We start from the raw sequence: 13,442 nt of genomic DNA, 5'->3' as shown, positions 1-13,442 counted from the left end.
CAAGGGTAAGGATTCACGATCTCAACTTATTGTTTAAAGTGTATTCTCTAACTAGCTAAAAAAGCGAACAGGACCAATTGCTGGGTCTACTCTGAATCTCCTCCGAGCTTTAGTACCCCAGTGATGACAGCGGTACATGCTATATATGATGTTCATATTGGTATGAAGAGTTTTGACAACTAGTAAAAAAATTCCAAACAGATACTTGTCAATAGAATTTAACAATACATTTCTAGAGGGAAAAATTAGTTATATTTTTAACAATAGCTCTGGTTCTTGTCCGTTTGGTTATTGGGACAACTAGGTAGCTCACAAGTGTGCTTCAACTTTAGTTTGGTACTTATGTGGGTCTACAGCTTATAAGGTAACTCCCCCTAATGCAAGAGGTTCATGCATGCTGGTGAAACTCATCCCAGCATCTTATGCCGCGGCTAATCATGAGGATCTGATGGCACGAGAGAAGGTAAGAACAGCAGGGACAGCTAGAAGGGAATTGTTTACCAACCCCGACCAGGTCTGGGCATGGTTTTCTGCTTGTACAGGGTGGGGGCCTGAGCTTATGAAATGATTGAACAATTTCTCATCCAGTGTGGATGGGATGTTCAATGTAACAGGAACAGCAGATCAAGAACTTTCTATTAAAAGATGGCCCATGATTATCTGTTGGCATCCAAGGAATTCATAGGTAAAGGTTGTTGTACCTGGATCAGGGATACTAGTGACAAAGTTGAGATCCAATGGATAAGGTTTAGATCCCTGCAAGGCAAAGCCAGAGCTATATCTAGTGAAGGTTGGAATCCTTTTAATATATATTATAAAAAATCTTTTTTAGTGATAGGACGGCACTACCTGAAAAACCTGTTTGCTAAGCCTATACAGGAAACATTAGCATAATGTTTTTTTATCTCATATATACAGGATTCTAAACCCTCAAGGATGTATAAGAGGGAATATTTAATAATATCAAAAGTGGGTAAGAGACATATGTATATATCATACGATTGTTGCATGCAGCTTCCGTTAAGAATGGTGTGTAAAACATATAAAGAGAAACATATAGGAAAAAATTTTATATAAACCATATATGTTACTGGTAAATCAATAGCCGATCTCTAAATCAGTAACCATATCCAATACTGTTGCAAAACAACTGGAAACATACTATGTGTAGCAAGAAGCATACACTAGTGCAGTTATACTAATTCCTATGAAGAAAAATTGCATCCACCATATGCGTATATATAACAGTGTTTACACAGTTCTTATATTATGATGATTGGAGCACTGTATATTAGTCCCATGCACTTTATACGACAACAAGGCAAGATATTTCCCAGAGTGACTTTCATGTGAACAGGGTTGACTGGTGACTTCTGTGCTCCCCCCTCAAAAAGCCACTCACCAACTGTCGGAACCCCTGCAGGGGTATCAAGCCTGTAGTGTTTTAAATGGGCTTTGCTGCTCACTGCTGCTGGTCCATAGATGTCTCCAGTAATATCCAGGTGGGTTATACTGCGGCAGTCCCTCATGTATCAGAAAAAATAAAGAAGGGCTTCCATAGTGTGATAAAGTATCAAAAAATTGTTTTTATTTAAAAAAAACCACATTAAAAACCAAAAAACGCAAGGCAAAGGTAAAATTTGAAAATAAAAAATCCAAGAGGTGAATAAGGTCCACTTGCCCAGTGACCATTGGGGTGGGGTGGTACTCAGATGCCGACTTGGATGACAAACAGAGTCACTGTACCCAATGCAAGTATTGAGATGGGGGAAGTGACGATCAGATGGACATGCCAGTGTTCCACCCACTCGTTTGCCGGGAAGTGAGGCAATGAGCGTAGTTCCGTCATGCGCGCTTCGTCACCTGACGTCCTCAGCGACGGTACTACGCTACTGCACACTGAGGATTTTATATGAGAGGAGCGTTCGAGTGGGTTCCACCCCTCTAGATGCAATTAGTATCCGGAAATAGAATATGTCCACATAAGTGGAATCTGAAATTGTTATATAAGTTACCCATCCCAGCCAACCTAAGAATGAACTCCTCCATATATACCCTTACCAAAGGGATTAAAGGCACATATATTATGTGTGATTGGGGGAATTCCCCCAGTGATCAGTGAGTGGTACACCTTGTATACAGTATTAAATCTCACAAGTCTCGCTTTACAATAGATTTACAGTAAATACAGTATAATAACTATCTCTATTATAAGGGCAGTACATCTCTATTATAAAGGCAGTACATACAAAGGTAGGAATATGTGATAGAAAAAAAAAAATGAATAAAAATGAGGCAAATTTATTGTATGCAGAACACCCTTTCACCATTGCATATAAGTTAATGCAAAGTTTTATTATAGCTAGCTGAAGGCCATTAATATTGCAGTCATATCCAGGAAATGGAAAACGGAGGTCCTGTTTGCCTACATGTCCATAAGGGCCATTATATTTGGGAGTTTAGATATAATCATAAGAAAATATGTGTGCCAAAGGTAACAAAAAGTATATATATAAAAAATAATAAATGTATCATATCAATAGTGTGTATTCATTCAGGAAATAATTAAATGATACCGTGACATGTGCAAAAAAATTGTTTTTAAATTATGGGGGCCATCTTATTAGTGATACATAATAGTAAAGTTTTATTAATTATTTAGATAATTATCCATATGTACAAGTGCATGTTGTGTGTTTAAATGCCCTATTTCACAAAGTAAATCAGTTAATTAAGCTGAAAAATTACTAAATATAGCACCATCTGTGTTAAATGAGGTATGTGAAATGTAATGTGTGGATAGAATGTAATAGGCCTCCATAGACTATACAGTATTCCATATTGGATGTGATTGGCTCCGCGATAGGGGGATATAAAGTGTCAGTGTGTAAATAGGTAAAAAAGTATATAAGGGGCTAAGTCACCCCTAGTGTCAAGACCCAGATAGTGTATTAATTCCACTACGACGACTAAAAAGAGAACTACTAAAAAAGACTAGGACATAGATATCACATTTACTTAGAATGATACTTCATGGGTTGGCTATAAAACAATTGAGATCTATATCTAGGTTGAGGCCCCTGGGAGCTAGGGACCAGGACCCCAACCTATATATCCAGGCGGTCTCGTTTTGCAAAATGAGGGTAGTTTTATTGCCTCCCCTCCAGTGTTCTTTAATGGAGTCGATACCATAAAAAATTAGGCCCGATGGATCCCTATTGTGCGCCTGATCAAAATGGCATGACAAGTTATGCTTAGGGAATCCCTTCCTAATATTTTTAATGTGCTCCCGTATCCTTACGTATAGGGGCCGTGTGGTTCTGCCCACATACTGGAGGTGGCAAGGGCACTCTATAACATATGTCACATGAGTGCTGTGGCAAGTGATCAGGTTCTTGATCTTATATTCTCTCTGGTCAACCTTGGATCTAAACGTTTCTTTTTTGCGGGGCTGCTTTTTGCTAACCCTGCAGGGTAGACATTTTTGGCATTTATAGGAACCACGAAACGCGTCGAGCTACCAGTCCCCCTTCATTGTCTCAACCCATGTTATACAGGTTATTACTTTTTATCAGGAATCCGAGGCCAGATATCAGGCAGGCATTACCTTGTTTTAAGTATCTATTTATTCTGACACCTGGTGACCCTTGTTTCTATCTAGTAATATTGCTCACACTCATGTTATCACTTATGTTGCCTGTTATACCCTTGATAACAAAGTTAATGATCCTTACGTTGATCTGTGGTTATCAATGCTAACATTTTACCAAATGTTAATTTTGACATTGTCTGATACCATTGTTTGTATGAATATGCAATAAAATTTATTGACCCACCGTTATGTGTCGGCTTGCAAACCATTGGCTTCATTCAAAGTCCCACCCCCCCTTCCCCCACTCGCTTGCTGCAGCTTGTGGGTTTTTATATATTGTAGTCATAGGGATGGAAGTGTGCGACCTTACCCGGCGCAATTTCATTTAAAGTCCCAATTCCCCTCCCCCTTCTTGGGAATTAAACGGAGTCCAGAATTACATATTAGCCACAATTGATGTAAATTCTCTCTACACCAGCATCGTACAAAATGACGGATTATTAGGTGTAGAGAAAGCCCTACATGAACACACCAGGATGAGACAAGCACAAATCGACTACATACTGGAGGGCTTAGAGTTGGCTATGAGCTGCAACTATTTCTGGCATAACCATAGCTATTATGTCCAGCAAAAAGGAGTTGCAATGGGGGCACGTTATGGACCCAGCGTAGCAAACTTGCTTATGAATATGTGGGAGGAGGAATATCTGTATGCAAGAAACATCCCCCAACTCAAATTTTATCGTAGATATATCGACGACCTTATTATCATCTGGGAAGGTACATCTGAGGAGTTGGAAGAATTTCTTAAAAATTTGAATACCAACAGGTACGGGCTTACCTTTACGGGAAAATGGAGCCACCAAAAAATTGAATACCTGGATTTGGAAATCTTTAAAAATGAAGACAGATTATATACAAAAACCTACTTTAAGGCTACAGATAAAAATGGCTACATACCCACTACCAGTTGTCACCACCCACAATGGAAAGAAAATATTCCGAAAGGACAACTACTAAGAATACGCAGAAATTGTGACACCATGGAGGACTTCTTAATACAAGCAGACAGGCTAATTGAACAATTTCATGAAAAAGGCTATAGCATGGAAAGGTTGATACAGGTAAAAATGGAAGTAGCAGGTATGGACAGGAATAACCTATTCAGAAAAAAACGAACTAAGGATAAACCAATGGACACAGCACTCATAACAGGATATAACAGCCAATACAAAAATTTAGAGCACATCTTTAGGAAATATTGGCCTATTCTTAAGGAAGACAGAGTGTTGGCTAAAATACTTCCGAACAAACCAAATTTCATCTACGGGAGGGCTCCTAGTCTCCGTGATCACCTGGTCCACAATGTCATCAATCCCCCAAAACAGATACAGATTTTTCCTAATCTAAGAGGGTTCTATAAATGCCAAAAATGTCTACCCTGCAGGGTTAGCAAAAAGCAGCCCCGCAAAAAAGAAACGTTTAGATCCAAGGTTGACCAGAGAGAATATAAGATCAAGAACCTGATCACTTGCCACAGCACTCATGTGACATATGTTATAGAGTGCCCTTGCCACCTCCAGTATGTGGGCAGAACCACACGGTCCCTATACGTAAGGATACGGGAGCACATTAAAAATATTAGAAAGGGATTCCCTAAGCATAACTTGTCATGCCATTTTGATCAGGCGCACAATAGGGATCCATCGGGCCTAATTTTTTATGGTATCGACTCCATTAAAGAACACTGGAGGGGAGGCAATAAAACTACTCTCATTTTGCAAAACGAGACCGCCTGGATATATAGGTTGGGGTCCCTAGCTCCCAGGGGCCTCAACCTAGATATAGATTTCAATTGTTTTATAGCCAACCCATGAAGTATCATTCTAAGTAAATGTGATATCTATGTCCTAGTCTTTTTTAGTAGTTCTCTTTTTAGTTGTCGTAGTGGAATTAATACACTATCTGGGTCTTGACACTAGGGATGACTTAGCCCCTTATATACTTTTTTACCTATTTACACACTGACACTTTATATCCCCCTATCGCGGAGCCAATCACATCCAATATGGAATACTGTATAGTCTATGGAGGCCTATTACATTCTATCCACACATTACATTTCACATACCTCATTTAACACAGATGGTGCTATATTTAGTAATTTTTCAGCTTAATTAACTGATTTACTTTGTGAAATAGGGCATTTAATCACACAACATGCACTTATACATATGGATAATTATCTAAATAATTAATAAAACATTACTATTATGTATCACTAATAAGATGGCCCCCATAATTTAAAAACTTTTTTTTGCACATGTCACGGTATCATTTAATTATTTCCTGAATGAATACACACTATTGATATGATACATTTATTATTTTTTATATATATATTTTTTGTTACCTTTGGTACACATATTTTCTTATGATTATATCTAAACACCCAAATATGATGGCCCTTATGGACATGTAGGCAAACAAGACCTCCATTTTCCGTTTCCTGGATATGACTGCAATATTAATGGCCTTCAGCTAGCTATAATAAAACTTTGTATTAACTTATATGCAATGGTGAAAGGGTGTTCTGCATACAATAAGTTTGCCTCATTTTTATTTATTTATTTTTTCCTATCACATATTCCTACCTTTGTATGTACTGCCTTTATGATAGAGATGTACTGCCCTTATAATAGAGATAGTTATTATACTGTATTTACTGTAAATCTATTGTAAGGCGAGACTTGTGAGATTTAATACTGTATACAAGGTGCACCACTCACTGACCACTGGGGGAATTCCCCCAATCACACATAATATATGTGCCTTTAATTCCTTTGGTAAGGGTATATATGGAGGAGTTCGTTCTTAGGTTGGCTGGGATGGGTAACTTATATAACAATTTCAGATTCCACTTATGTGGACATATTCTATTTCCGGATACTCTACATCTCCGGTTGTTGATCATGTACTCTGACCCACCCCCCCCCCCCCGGGATGCACAGCGGGGACTGGCTGATTGCATCTAGAGGGGTGGAACCTACTCGAACGCTCCTCTCATATAAAATCCTCCGTGCGCAGTAGCGTAGTACCGTCGCTGAGGACGTCAGGTGACGAAGCGCGCACAACGGAACTAAGTTCATTGCTTCACTTCCCGGCAAACGAGTGGGTGGAACACTGGCATGTCCATCTGATCGTCACTTCCCCCATCTCGATACCTGCATTGGGTACAGTGACTCTGTTTGTCATCCAAGTTGGCATCTGAGTACCACCCCACCCCAGTGGTCACTGGGCGAGTGGACCTTATTCACCTCTTGGATTTTTTATTTTCAAATTTTACCTTTGCCTTGCGTTTTTTGGTTTTTAATGTGGTTTTTTTAAATAAAAACAATTTTTTGATACTTTATCACACTATGGAAGCCCTTCTTTATTTTTTCTGATATCCCTGCAGGGGTTCCGACAGTTGGTGAGTGGGCTTTTTGAGGGGGGAGCACAGAAGTCACCAGTCAACCCTGTTCACATGAAAGTCACTCTGGGAAATATCTTGCCTTGTTGTCGTATAAAGTGCATGGGACTAATATACAGTGCTCCAATCATCATAATATAAGAACTGTGTAAACACTGTTATATATACGCATATGGTGGATGCAATTTTTCTTCATAGGAATTAGTGTAACTGCACTAGTGTATGCTTCTTGCTACACATAGTATGTTTCCAGTTGTTTTGCAACAGTATTGGATATGGTTACTGATTTAGAGATCGGCTATTGATTTACCAGTAACATATATGGTTTATATAAAGTTTTTTCCTATATGTTTCTCTTTATATGTTTTACACACCATTCTTAACAGAAGCTGCATGCAACAATCGTATGATATATACATATGTCTCTTACCCACTTTTGATATTATTAAATATTCCCTCTTATACATCCTTGAGGGTTTAAAATCCTGTATATATGAGATAAAAAAACGTTAGGCTAATGTTTCCTGTATAGGCTTAGCCAACAGGTTTTTCAGGTAGCGCCGTCCTATCCCTAAAAAAGATTTTTTATAATATATAGGCATGGCAGGGCATTCCTAGTGAGTGTCTTTGTATAAGGGAGGCAGCAACCTGTGTGTTTTTTCTTTGCCATATATACTTGTCCTAAGCGTGGTCTTTCAGGAATAATATATGGAATCCTTTTAAGGGTCTGGGAATCTTTGGGGATTTTTTATTTTTCAGCAGATCATGGTTGAAGGAAGTAGGGGTATATATACTCATGTTGTTTTTGTTTTTATTCCTTCTATGTGCATTGATGAGGTGCTACTGTTGCTTGATTGGACGAGTGAACAGAGCCCAAGCAGATTACCACATCTTCCTTGCTGAGATAAGATGCCCGAAGCCCAACCCACGTACAAGACACAGAGGATCCCAGACTGACCGGCCTTCATGTCCTCCTCTAAGTCATCCCTCCTGAAGAACAGAGTCTACAAGTCAAGCCGTGTTTTCCTTTTTATGGACTCATATGGATTGTAAGGACTGATTCATTTCCAGGTGTAAGAAGAAAATGAAGATTCGTCGAGGGACACATGGGAGCATATGACAAAGAGGAGGAACTGTTGTGGAAATTTTATTAGGATGTATTTAATATGTATTGTCATAGTGTCTGCCAGTGTTAGTTCTCCCGCAGCCCGCTCTAAAGATCTGACTGGGGCCTGGGGCAGACTGACGCTTGTTGAGATCCGTCTGGTAGTGAAAAGCTTCTTGGGGATGTAGAGAAGTGTTTGCAGAGTGGGTATATGTCCGCCAGCGAAGGACCTCTGTGCGATGCACAGACAATCGTCTGGGGGGATGTGTTCACTCTGAAAACACATTATCGGTTATGAGTGGATGTACGCTAGTGTCACCTCTGTGTGCCTGATCAACACATTTGGCGGGAGCGTGGCGTGCACCTGCAGATAATCTCCCATTCAAAGGAACGGTAGTATAATCCGGGTATGCTTTGTTCTCTGAACAACGCAGAATAAGGATTCACGCCAACGGTAAAAATGGGAGTCTTTGAATTGTTATGGTCGGGGACAGCGTTCATGATTTCAAGCAATGCAGCTTCCTTTGTCTAGCTGAAGATGATGGCTTACAGAGACAGGGGGAGGGAAATCATACATACTGCCCCTGCCCAGACACGCCCATAAGACTCCCCTAGTCATTGTTCATTGGTTGTTGTATAACCCCTCCTGTTTGAAGGAATGCCTGTGCTTGATTGGTCGATTGTGAAACCATCAGGCTCTATTGTTATATTAATAAAGATTGCTGTCAGGATCAGGGCAGTTGGTCGAGCGATGGAGATGAGGATGTAAGATGGTGGTCATGTGTTGTGTAAAAACTCAAGCGCTGAAATTATATTTGTGATAAATAGTGATTGAAAAATAACTAAATAATTATCCTTGATCCTTGAGAAAGTCACATGGTCTGTGACGTAACGTGTGGGAGGAGCTAGTGACAAGGACTACCATTGCGAATCATTAGTGCGGTAGCAGCGGTATTAAGGAGTCACGTTCATAGCGGCTGACTGTTTCCATTGTGTGCCTGATTTACAACTGGGTTTATGTGAGTGCATTACCTTGAGCATTTGCCTTTGTTTTGTTTTGATCATTGTGCAATGATGTGTATTATCTTATTTACATGAATCATCTGCATGTTAAAAGTGATACAAAACACAAGCCACTATTTACGAATGATCTGAGAAACAAAACATATTTGTTACTGAACAATATTGAATTTGCTTTGGAGGCATAGCTTACTGCAGGCTGAAAACAAAACACAAGCCATCTGCAGTGAATGATTGAAGATGTTTAATGGACTTGTCATTGAATATTATTGATTGTGTTTTTTGGGGCATAGCTTGCTGGATTATATTATAAAAGCCTTTGCATGAGTCCTGGTGTTTCCATACTGAGCATATCAAGTTAATATTATAGGCTCATGAGTTTTGATAGGGAATATATATATATGCATACTTTTTCTAATTTATTTATTTATTTATTTGTTTGGATCTACATTTGATTGCGGTTTTATCACATGTATATTTGATATTTGTATCCACATATGACATTTTGTTCACTTATGAAGTATATTGTAGTTTTTATTCACAATTAGCAACACTATTTGCATATATTTAGAGGAGCTGTGCACTGATTGCAAAGTTAATTGGAGCGCATCATTATTATTTATTTTACCACAAGATGGTGGTCATGTATGTGTTACTTGGAATGATACGGCAAACAGGGACATAGTAAGATGCATTATACCTAAAGGCTGAAAGGGCGCTTAATAGCGCAAAAGTATAGTGGAATTTCCACGACACCGCCAACAAATGTTGGATGGTAGGCTAGTACATTTTCGGCGGAATTGGTCTGTTGTCAGATTTTCATAATGTGTGTACACAAGTCCGTCACACAAAAGTCCAAAGTACAAACACGCATGCTCGGAATCAATGTTCACCAAACATGACATTAGCAGAAGGTGCCCAAAGGGTGGTGCTCAATAGCTGAAATTCCACATAGTACGTCACTATGTTCTTGTTTGTTGGCCGACAATTGTGTACCATTTGTATGCAAGACAAGTTCCCGGAACACGCCCTTCGGACAAAAGTCTGACGCTCTGTTGGCCAACAATCGGATCGTGTGTACGAGGCTTTACTTTGTTCAGTGTATACAGTGAGATGTTACTACAAGCATTTATGTATACTACTCTTTTGTATATACACTGAGTATTCACCTTTCAGGTTTTATTTTATGTAGTAGCCCTACACTTTTTTGCTTTTAAGTAGAGATTGGATAGTTACTTTATAACTCAGGCCTCATTGGCAAATAACTTTAATGCCAACTGTGGCAAGAATCCAGCATATTCCTGTAGCTGGATTACCAGGTGGGTGTAGATAGTTGCTGCTGCTCAGCCAGTACAAAGCATTGACAGGCTGCCAGCAGCCCCAGCTGTTCACTTGTAATCACACATGGAGTCATTAGCTGTATTTAGGGACAGATGATTGCCCCTAAACAAATATATTATCTCCAGGAGTGATCATCTTTTCCCTAACTGATTATAAGCAAACACCTATGGACTGCTTCAGCTGCTGTCAGCCTGCCATTGCTTTGTACAGAGTGAGTGGCTGCAACTATCTGCATCCACTTGTGAAACCTGGTGCAGGATCATGGTGGATTTTAGCCACAGGTGACACTGAAACCCCATGTAAATAAATCCTTCAAAACTGCAATTTTTTCTTGAAAGTAGACTTTTCATCTTTATTTTTTTAATCTAAAAAATAGAAAACTTTTCTTGAAAGCTGACTTCACATCTTTATTTTTTAGGCTGTAAATGAGAGGGTTTAATACAGGGACAGCAGCCGTGTTAAACAGGGAGAGCAGCTTATTGTACTCTAAACTGTCTGCTGAAATGGGCTTCAAGTACTGGTAGATTAAGGTAGTATAGAGAAGGATGACAACTGTGAGGTGTGAGGAACATGTGTAGAAAGCTTTACATCTGCCAGTGCTGGAACGAATCCTTAGTATGGTGGTGATAATAAAAACATAGGACAGAAATGTTAGAATAAAAGGGCCAAGACCAAGCAGGACTGTCCCTTCAACAATGAACAAAGTTTCCAGAATAGAAGTATTGTTGCAGGACAGTTTTATGATAGGCAGCAGATCACAAAAGAAATGGTTTAGAATGTTGGACCTATAGCAGGTAAATCCAGTCACCAAAACAACATACGGTATTATTTCTAAAAAACCAAGAGCCCAACAGACAAAAGACAGAAAAATACAAACTCTGTGGTTAACGATAACTGTGTATCTCAAGGGATTACAAACTGCTACATATCTGTCATAACTCATTGCAGTAAGGAGCAATAGTTCATCACTAACAAAGCTACCAAAGAAATACATTTGGCCTATGCAGCTAACATAGGAAATAACTTGATTCCCGGTGAGATTTATGAGAAGGATCTTGTGTAGACTAACAGTTGTAGCACACATATCAATAAGGGATAGATTGGCCAGGAAGAAGTACATGGGAGTGTGGAGATGGCGATGCTGGCAGACCAGTAGGATAATGGTCATGTTTCCACCAAGAGTAGTAAGATAAATAAGTAGAACCAAAAGGAAGATTGGGGCCTGCAACTCTGGAATGTCTGAGAATCCTTTGATGATAAAAAATGCCACTCTGGTCTGATTCTGTTGTTCCATCTCTTGTATCAGACAGTTTTATTGTTGCCTAAACCTAAATACTACAGTGAAATAATTAATTAGTTTATACAATACAATAACTTCTGGAAGGTCTATTATAAAGCATACAAAATCATAAAATATGCATGAGCTGTCATAGAAGGTAATTATAATAACCAGATATTAAAGGTTACCTTAAAGTGATTGTAAAGCTTTGTTTTTTTTTTTTTTTTAATAACAAACATGACATACCTCCAGTGTGCAGTTCGTTTTGCACAGATCGGCCCAGATTGTCCTCTTCTGGGGTCCCCCGGCATCGCTATCAGCTCCTCCCCGCACCGTATAACCCCCTAGGAGAAGCACTCTCCCGGGGGGTTAACTTGCGGGTGCTCTCCCGAGTCCAGCATTTGCTTCCATAGATGCAGAATGTAGGACTCGTTTCCGCCCCCTGGCACCCATGTCATTGGATTTGATTGACAGCAGCGGGAGCCAATGGCTGCGCTACTATCAATCTATCCAATCAAGAGCCGAGAACCCCCGGCAGAAAGGTATATCGCTTCTCCATCAAGAGGTTGAAGGGGGTCAGGTAAGTAAATCGGGGGGGCTGGGGGGCTGGGGGGCCGGTCACTGTCAGAAGTTTTTTCACCTTAATGCATACGATGCATTAAGGTGAAAAAACACGAGGGTTTACAACCCCTTTAAGGAAAATGTAAACATTTACCCTTGCAGTACCCCCACACACACACACACACACACACACACACTGCAAGAGTTAATTGCTAATTTAGTCTAGAGGAAGAGGATATATGTGCATATACTCACCTTATTCCTCACTCCAACAGGCTCCCTCCAGAGATGTGACAGTTCCCTCACAGCTGTGACCACTTACAGCCTCCAAAACATAAAATGCAGGGTTAATGACCTTGTGTTATATTTGAAGACAGTTTTATCTGCAGACTGGAGCTTCGAGCAGAGAAGGAGGGCACTGGAGCCAGTCAGAATGAGGAATAAGGTGTGTAAAGCAACCACTTCTGCAATCCCGTAGACATAACGAGCAATTAGAGTAGCATTTTAGCCTAACACTACTATGTTTAAAAATATTCTGCCCCTCTGCCTGCTACCTATACTGCCTAACCTGTGTTAAAAAGATGTGTAAACTTCTGTTAATAAGCTGCTGCTGCTGCTGCTGCTGCTGCTGCTGGGGAGAAGAGGGGGTGCTGGGAATTCAGGGATCCATGATGTCACTCATAGACTCCCATGTCTCAGCCATTGTTGGCGCTTCCTCCTCTCCTCTGCAGCCACCGCTGACTGACACAAGGGAGCCAGAGCAGCGAATCTTGTAAATGGAGCGGAGCAGACTAAAAAGAGGTAAGTATACACATCTTTTTTTACACAGGTTAGGCAGCATAAGAGGAGGAGGGAACATTTTTAAGACTGGTTAGTGTTAGGCTGGAATTCTTCCAGTGCAGGAGGACCCACTGCAAGAATGTTTTTTTTTTTTAATTCCTGGAGTTGGAGTTTAACAGAATCAACAAATCATACAGTTCCTAAATATGTAAAATTTTACTTTTCTGTACACTCTTTAAAAGAAAACATAGTGCTCCACAATTTTCTGAGCCTGCAAAAGAAAAAGACATTT

The 13,442-nt window shown here is 39.8% G+C and overlaps 1 protein-coding gene across 1 annotated transcript; it reads right to left on the bottom strand.

The window, feature by feature from the left end:
- Positions 1-10,882: 10,882 nt before the first annotated feature.
- On the bottom strand, positions 10,883-12,276 carry LOC141108927 (olfactory receptor 5V1-like). Its single transcript, XM_073600890.1, has one exon. It carries the CDS (start codon positions 11,822-11,824, stop codon positions 10,883-10,885), a length of 942 nt encoding a protein of 313 aa, XP_073456991.1. The 5' UTR covers positions 11,825-12,276.
- Positions 12,277-13,442: the final 1,166 nt, after the last annotated feature.

Source organism: Aquarana catesbeiana, linkage group LG09 (genome assembly GCF_042186555.1).
Source record: "Aquarana catesbeiana isolate 2022-GZ linkage group LG09, ASM4218655v1, whole genome shotgun sequence".
Classification (NCBI taxonomy): Eukaryota; Metazoa; Chordata; class Amphibia; order Anura; family Ranidae; genus Aquarana; species Aquarana catesbeiana.
Note: the sequence above shows the minus strand (reverse complement) of the source record. Positions and strands in the feature narration are given on the sequence as shown.